The sequence below is a fragment of the Salvelinus sp. IW2-2015 genome, linkage group LG4q.2, assembly GCF_002910315.2.
Source record: "Salvelinus sp. IW2-2015 linkage group LG4q.2, ASM291031v2, whole genome shotgun sequence".
Lineage (NCBI taxonomy): Eukaryota > Metazoa > Chordata > Actinopteri > Salmoniformes > Salmonidae > Salvelinus > Salvelinus sp. IW2-2015.
This window is the reverse complement of record NC_036843.1, coordinates 28,166,891-28,174,818: the sequence shown is the minus strand read 5'-3', so window position 1 is coordinate 28,174,818 and position 7,928 is coordinate 28,166,891. Positions and strand designations below refer to the sequence as shown.

General features: G+C 47.7%; 1 protein-coding gene across 1 annotated transcript in view; it reads left to right on the top strand.

Annotated features, from left to right (window-relative positions):
- Positions 1 to 7,928, top strand: part of LOC111963092 (uncharacterized) — a 57,241-nt gene that overhangs the window by 44,220 nt on the left and 5,093 nt on the right. Inside the window, exons 3-12 of the mRNA XM_023986303.2 lie at positions 483 to 578; positions 961 to 1,044; positions 1,551 to 1,643; positions 1,780 to 1,973; positions 2,299 to 2,492; positions 2,795 to 2,877; positions 3,116 to 5,629; positions 6,399 to 6,601; positions 7,148 to 7,238; positions 7,397 to 7,455. Of these exons, the coding sequence (XP_023842071.1) occupies positions 483 to 578; positions 961 to 1,044; positions 1,551 to 1,643; positions 1,780 to 1,973; positions 2,299 to 2,492; positions 2,795 to 2,877; positions 3,116 to 5,629; positions 6,399 to 6,601; positions 7,148 to 7,238; positions 7,397 to 7,455 (3,611 nt within the window). The remainder of the gene's footprint in view (positions 1 to 482; positions 579 to 960; positions 1,045 to 1,550; positions 1,644 to 1,779; positions 1,974 to 2,298; positions 2,493 to 2,794; positions 2,878 to 3,115; positions 5,630 to 6,398; positions 6,602 to 7,147; positions 7,239 to 7,396; positions 7,456 to 7,928) is intronic.

Sequence of the window (7,928 nt, the reverse complement as noted above, 5' to 3'; positions counted from 1 at the left end):
TCAGACATCAGTCATCATAAATCAGACGTCAGACATTAGTCATCAGTCATCAGACATCAGTCATCAGACATCAGTCATCATAAATCAGACGTCAGACATTAGTCATCAGTCATCAGACATCAGTCATCATACATCAGTCATCAGACATCAGTCATCAGACATCAGCCATCAGACATCAGCCATCAGACATCAGCCATCAGACATCAGTCATCATATATTAGACATCAGCCATCAGACATCAGCCATCAGACATCAGTCATCATATATTCGACATCAGACATCAGACATCAGACATCAGTCATCATATATTAGACATCAGCCATCAGACATCAGTCATCATATATTAGACATCAGCCATCAGACATCAGACATCAGACAAACTCACTTTAGCTGTGGTGCATCATCAAAGGAAGACTGAAATGTGTTTACATTTTTACATCATCAGGGCTGTTGAAAGATGAACTCTCCTCTCCTCTCCTCAGTGCACTCCTCCGATGGAGGTGAATGACCTGTTCAGAGATATCCAGGATGGAAGGATACTCATGGCTCTGCTTGAGGAACTGTCTGGATGCAAGCTGGTGAGATTTCCCTTTTAAACAATATTACACCATCCACAGTGTATTCAAATGTTAGTGGTGGTTTGTTGATTCATGTGTATGCGTTCCAAATTGCACCCTATTCCCTATGGGCACTATGTAGGGAGGTAGTGCTGATTAATGACTGGGGTTGTGTCACAAATGGCACCCTATTACCTATGTAGTACACTACTTTTGACCAAAGCCCTATGGGCCCTGGTTAAAAGTAGTGCACTATATAGGGAATAGGGTGCCATTTGTGAGGCAAGCCATGGATATGCTAGATGTGGAGAAGTCATGTGTTAAAGATTGTGTTTGAGTTTGTTATCCGTAGCTAACTAAGAACACACCTGTTGATCATTGTATGGTTAATGTCCTCCACCAGCTTCATGGATGGAAGCAGTCCTCACATCGTATCTTCAGACTGAACAACATCGCTAAGGTCCTTACCTTCCTGGAGGAGAGAAATGTGAGTATCACAGCCAATCACCTATGAATATCGCAGCCAATCACCTATGAATATCGCAGCCAATCACCTATGAATATCACAAGTAAATTTTTGAAATCTTGCTTAAGGCACTAGCCAGTCCCACCAGGATTTCACAGAGATTTTTTGTGATATTTGTGGGCAATAATGCTTGATATTGCTGCGGCAATTCTGACATTTTGCATGGCAATATGAAATGGTTTTGTCCAATTTGTCGCGAAAATGCGCRGACGAGTTAAAAGGTTTCGGCGGTGATGGGTTAATTTTATGCGATAATATTGTGATGATTTTACTTTTTTATGCAGAAACAGTGCGGTGATAGGTAAAATTTGCKGGCCCTCGCATAATATGCGGGAATTGTTGATTTTCCCAAAAAATGTGCAATCGCAGAATTGCGAAATCCTGAAAGGACTGACTAGCATACCACAACTGTCTAAACCTCCTGTTGATTGGTTGGATTGTTTACCTGGGTGTGTTTACCTGCACAGGTGAAGCTGGTCAGTATTGACGCTGCAGATGTTGCCGATGGCAACTCTTCCATCGTTCTTGGACTCATCTGGAATATCATCCTGTTTTTCCAGGTAAACTCTCWCTCTCTCTTTCCTTCTCTTTCTCTTGCTCGTCTTACCTCTGTCTTTCCACTGCTCGCTCTCTCGCTTTCTCTCTAGAAGATATTCAAATCATAAAATAAGGGCCTCCTCCTCCTCTGTCTCTCAGATCAAGGAGCTGACYGGGAACATTAAGAGTCAGTTCCCCTCGTCCTCTAGCCTCTCCTCGCTCCCCACCAGCTCAGACTCCGACACCTCCCACTCCAGCACGCCCTCCTTCGAGAGACCGCGCTCCATCGCCATGAGGGATCATGGGAAGCCCATCAAGACGCTCCTGCAGTGGGTCCAGAGACGAACCAGGAAGTGAGTGGTGATTGGACAGCAATCATATATCAAATTCATAAGATGATCTCACAAATTGGATAGTTTATTTGATTAGCCTGAAAAACCAGTACAGGCAACAGTAAATACAGTAATATACATACACACAAGTTTGAAAGTTTGATTGCAATGCAGTTTTGCCAGACATCGTTTAAGTGTTGTCAGTTGTTGCTGACTTGCAGAGTCCTGTCTGTCTGTCTGTCTGTCTGTCTGTCTGTCTGTCTGTCTGTCTGTCTGTCTGTCTGTCTGTCTGTCTGTCTGTCTGTCTGTCTGTCTGTCTGCGTGTCTGTCTGTCTGCGTGTGTCAGGTACGGTGTGGCGGTGCAGGACTTTGGGAAGAGCTGGACCAGTGGGCTGGCCTTCCTGGCTGTCATTAAGTCTATAGACCCCAGCCTGGTGGACATGAGGAGAGCTCTGCTGAGGACAGCCAGGGAGAACCTAGAGGAGGCCTTCAGGACAGCCCACTACAGCCTGGGCATACCCAGACTACTGGATCCAGAGGGTAAACTATTCAATTCAATTCCAACTCAGTTCAATTAAATAAGACGTTATTCATTTATTCATTGCCTGATCTGAGACCAGGCAAATATACTAGCCTGGTCTCAGATCAGTTTGTGCTGTATAGCCAACTCCTATGGCTGTTGTCATGCCAAACTGTTTGACATGACAGTGGTCATAGATAGCAGTTGACAAGACAGCACAAGCAGATCTGGATCCGGGCTACAATTATGCTGGACAAGCAGTGTACATTTTCCACTAGTCTGTTGTCCTTCTGMTATAATTCTCACTTTAATATTTGCATAGACGTGACCATCAATCCTCCAGACGAGCAGTCCATCATGACCTATGTGTCCCAGTTCCTCGAGCACTTTCCTGGGATGGAGGAGGTGAGAGAGGCTGCATAGAGTGCCTAGGGGTCTGGCCAAAAGTAGTGCACCATATAGGGATATGTAGTATAAACAAACTACAGATGACTCTCTCTCTGTCTCTCTCTGTTTCTCTCCCTCTCTCTGTCTCTCCCTCTCTGTCCCTCTCTTGCTCTCTCTCTCTCTCTCTCTCTCTCTCTCTCTCTCTCTCTCTCTCCCTCTCTGTCCCTCTCTCGCTCGTTCTCTCTCGCTCTCTCAGCCCCAGGAAAATGCATCTGATGTGATACAGAGGAGTGTGTCGTCAGGCAGACTCAGCTGTCGTGTCAACGATTCCTCCCACGACCTGAGGAACGGCGTCCACCGGAGCCGGGACAGAGAGAGGCCCTACGTGGTCCGGAGAGACTGGGTCCGGCCCCCGCCCAAAATCTTAATCTCCTCCGTCTCCGAGGAGCTCAAGTCTCCCACTTCCCCGGTCGCGGTGGAGCGCTCCTGGGTCAACGAGGGCTCGTCGGTTGGGTCCACCCCCAGCCCTGTCTTCACTGTCTCCACCTCCAGCTCCCCGCAGCCCTCCTTCGTCGACTCGGTCATCGGCTCTGTGTCTTGCGACTCACCAATCAGTGACTCTGTCATCGGTTCACCAGACTCCTGTTGGGAGGGCCATCCAAACGAGGCAGTGACTCCAGACAGGTTCGTGGAGAGCCGTAGCGATGGGTCGCTATGCGACAGCGGGCTATCCTGGGACATGAGCATCCCTCCCTCTACCCCCCACGGGGTCACGCCCGACCTGGAGGAGCCGTTGCCCTCAGTTACGGGGCTGACAGGGAAACCCCAGGATGAGGTACAGGAAGTGATTCTGGAGCTGTTTGTTGACGAGGGAAACTACTCTCTAAACTCGTTGGTGAGCACACAGGACAGATCCAGAACACACCCAGAGAAAGAGGAGGACGGGGGGGAGAAAGAGGAGGACGGGGGGGAGAAAGAGGAGGAGGAGTATAACTACATTCTGGACCTGAGTGAGGACAAGGCAGCCAAGCAGGAGCCTGATCAAAGAGAAGGAAATAATAATAAGTACAGGTCAAGTACAGGTCAGAGTAACAGCGTTAACAAGGAGCAGGGATGGCCATCTTTAGAGCTCTCTGACGAGCCTCAGGAAACTGACTCTGACCAGAAGGGGGAGAGTGTGTGTGAGGGTGAGAGTGTGTGTGAGGTTGAGAGTGTGTGTGAGGGTGAGAGAGGAGGAGCTGTGTTTTCTCCACAACGTGAGAAAATCAGCCAATCAAAGCAGGGCTCTGACATCACACATCAGGTGACCCCCGACCTGCATGAAGAGCCCAATCAACGGGACAGTGTCCCGGAGACAACAGACAGGACAACAGAATGTGCCAAGAAGGAAACAGCGGAACCATCTAGAGATTCCAGGAAGGCTGGAAACCCTGAGGAAGAGTTAGCTAAGGAACGTTCTGATAAAGCAGAGGGTCAAAGTGATGTGACTGACAGAGTGGAGACGGAACACAGACAGACTACTTCTCTGTCAGAGAGGGACAGAGATGGGAAGTGGTCCCTGGAGGGGTCAGAGGAAAGGCACAAGCAGGTCACAGAAGAGTCTGAAACACAAGAGAAGATAACAGATTTTCAGAGCGGCCATGTAGAGTCACAGGAGAACACTACGACACAGGTTGATGATGTCACAGAGTCGACGCATCCACAACCGTATATGGAGATGGACCAGAGTCGGACCATCCTGGGGGGCACCTCAGAACAATGTCTGGACCCGGTGGAGCAGAGCCATACTGGGACAACTCCTGCCTGCACAGATGGTGGGCAGAGTTCCACACTCCTAACAGAGGCCGGTAAGGAATGGACCCTGAGCCCAGAGATAGAAGCGGAGGCTGGGGATGAAGACCTGTGTGGGCCCCCTGGAGGTGGCTTGGTTGAGAGGGCTGGAAAGTGTGAGAGAGCCTCTTGTGTTGGAGATGCTGACGTGAATGTAGTAGCTCCTGAGGAGAAGAGAGTCACAGAAAAGGAACATGACTGGGTGGATGGGTCTGGGARCACAGACAACACAGAGACAGTAGTGGAGGTCCTCCATCAGTGCAAGCCAGTTTCCATTATACCCCTTGACATGGTGTACTACCCCCACTATGTGAAGCCTAACCCTGGATCGGTCCTCACTGGGCTGGTTCCTCAGTCTCCTCTCTTTGACACAAACACCCAGAGCCAGGCTATACTGCATAGCCAGGAGGAGAGAGACTCAGAGAAGGACACAGGGGATCATACTGATGGCGGTCATAGTGAGACAGAGYCCTCTGCTGTTGAAGAGACAAGGGACAAAATGGCCGACACAGAACAGAGTGAAACCAAGCCTGTGAATATGACCCACACAGACACTGAGAGGAGGAGTGCTTTGGAGTCTGAAAGTGAACCAATGGACTTGTTCTATACAGACAGTGATGCTGACGAGAGTTCTAGATCGGCCGTTGAGGAGCCAATGACAGTGAGCGACACTCTGGAGCCAATGGATCTGTTCTACCCGGATACAGATGATTGTGGCCCTGTAGAGGAACCAGAGAACGACGTGGAGACCTCGCCGTGGTCCTCCTCCTTCAGCAAGTCAGTAGAGACCTGGCCCTCAACCTTCAGTGTGGCAGCTCTAAAACCAGCACCGTCCTCAGAACCAGAACCACTGCCAGAGACACACACAGACTCACACACACACAACACGCTGTATCAAGAGGAACTCTGTGAGGTGTTAACCACACAGGAGCAGGATAAGGTAATCCAGTGTTTATGGAAGGCAAGGACAGATCTGTGTGTGTGTGTGTGTGTGTGTGTGTGTGTGTGTGTGTGTGTGTGTGTGTGTGTGTGTGTGTGTGTGTGTGTGTGTGTGTGTGTGTGTGTGTGTGTGTGTGTGTGTGTGTGTGTGTAGTGACCTGACCTTGTGTGTGTACATGGTGATCCAAGCAACATCAAAACGACGTGACATTTCTCACATACACAGAAGGTTAGGTCACTGTCTCCATGTAATTCCATTGTGATAATCTGTCTCAGATTCCCTATATGGTGAACTACTTCCATCTGAGACGCAGAAAGATTATGACGTATGGGGCCCGGGTCAAAAGTAGTCCACTATAAAYGGAACTYGATGCCATTTGSGATGCATCCCTGTGTCTGCACTTATTATCGTTATTACCACATCATCTAGTTTTTCTGGGAGTTTGATAATGTATGTAGTGTTTGTTGCTGTATGTTCTGACCCAGATGTCAACCACCATGAATGATTGATAGGCCAGAGGAGCAGAGGAAGATAGATGGTGTATTTAGAGAGCGCTGCGCCGTGATAAACCCTCTGAATCTAGATCACACCGTCTGCATACCAAGCTCATATATTTATCAGTCATTTTGTACGCTTGGGCCAGTGAATCAATCATTAGAACGTGATCAATGAGTTAACGACTTATAGAGTAGTTAGGTGTTAGAGAATTAGTGAAATGTTTATGCTACTCTACAAGGCTCCTTTATCCCAACACCATCCACATTACCAGGAGATTGAGGTGAGAGGGGGCTCTGGTGGATCAGACCCCCAGGAACTGTGCTCCATGCTGGGTGAYCAGACGGCGGGAGACGGTGCTGTGGTGGAGGTGGAGACCCACCATGGGCCTGCTGAGAGCAGTGATCTCACCATGACTGACAAGGAGAGGCCTGGCTCTGCTGCTGCTGCTGCCAGAGAAAGCAACGAGACCMTGAGGTAGGAGGCTATTCTTAGCCCCCCTGGTTCAGAAGAGGCTTTGTCCCAAATGGCACCCTATTCCCTCTTATAGTGCACTACTTTTGACCAAGGCTCTGCACAAAACTAGTGCACTATGATAAAAATACAGTAGGTTTCATTTGGGACACAGCCTGAGAAACTCAACAAAATTACAGCAGTGAAGGACATGACTGTTAGAGCAAATTGCCTTAAAAGTACTCTGGCTGGTCATAGAAATMAGTAGAGGCTCCAAGCAATTCAAGCAATGACTGATTCTGAAATGTTTTATAATAATACTCAAGGGTCTTTTTCCTCTTGGCTTTAATGAGGGAAATGTACTGTATGTTACTTACTGCATGTCATTGCGCAAACAATAGCTGTAGAAACATGATGTTGTCTTTGTTCTGAATGAGAGCGTTCATACATTTTTAATCTAGAAGAAACATAAACATAGAATAAACTCTCTGTCACACTCTCTCTGTCACTCTCTCTCTCTTTCACTCTCTCTCTCTGTCACTCTCGCTCTCTTTCACTCTTTCTGAACAGAAGGAACACTGACAGTGATGGAACCCTAGATGATCAGTGTTCTATGTGTTTTACTCCTCTCCACAAGAGGAAGAACAATGGCTCRAATGAGGTTTGTTGCAAAACATCTCAGATATTTTGTAAGGAAATAGAATTCTTACCTGTATAATTATTTTACCATATTTTTACCATATGAGGAGTTATTTTACCATATTTTATCATCATTACTCATGTGTTATGGATTGTAATACTCAACCCTCTGTTCCATAGAAGGACAATCAGAAAGGTTTGGCATCCAGCCGAACTCACTGTACCAAGTTTGACACCAGGTATGAATAAGTCAGTAGGTCTCCTGCCCTGAAGGGCTGGGTGGTGCATGGCAGTTATAGGCTCTTCACTGCAAAACAGCGGTTTGTTGCACGAACCGTTGCTCTCTTCCTCATTTGTCACTGGGTGGGGTGTGGCTCATCATCTAGTTGTTGCCATGACAACCCTCTTGTGTGAGTGTTGAGGCATCACAGGAGTCTGYGGGTYTTTTCACATATAGTCCTCTTTAAAGTGAACTCTGGGGTAAAAAAAAAGAAAGAACTCAGTTCTCTTTGTATTCACACTGCCCTTGAGGACTCAACTCTTTTGCCAGTTCACTTCACCTATTTTGTGATCCGAGTCCTCTTTGTGATCCGAGTCCCCTTTGTGATCCGAGTCCTCTCTTGCAATCACATTGCTATGTTTAGAAGGAAACAAGATCTTTTCCCAACATTCACTCAGTGCACTCTGGATTTTTACCATGTGCAGGACAAGC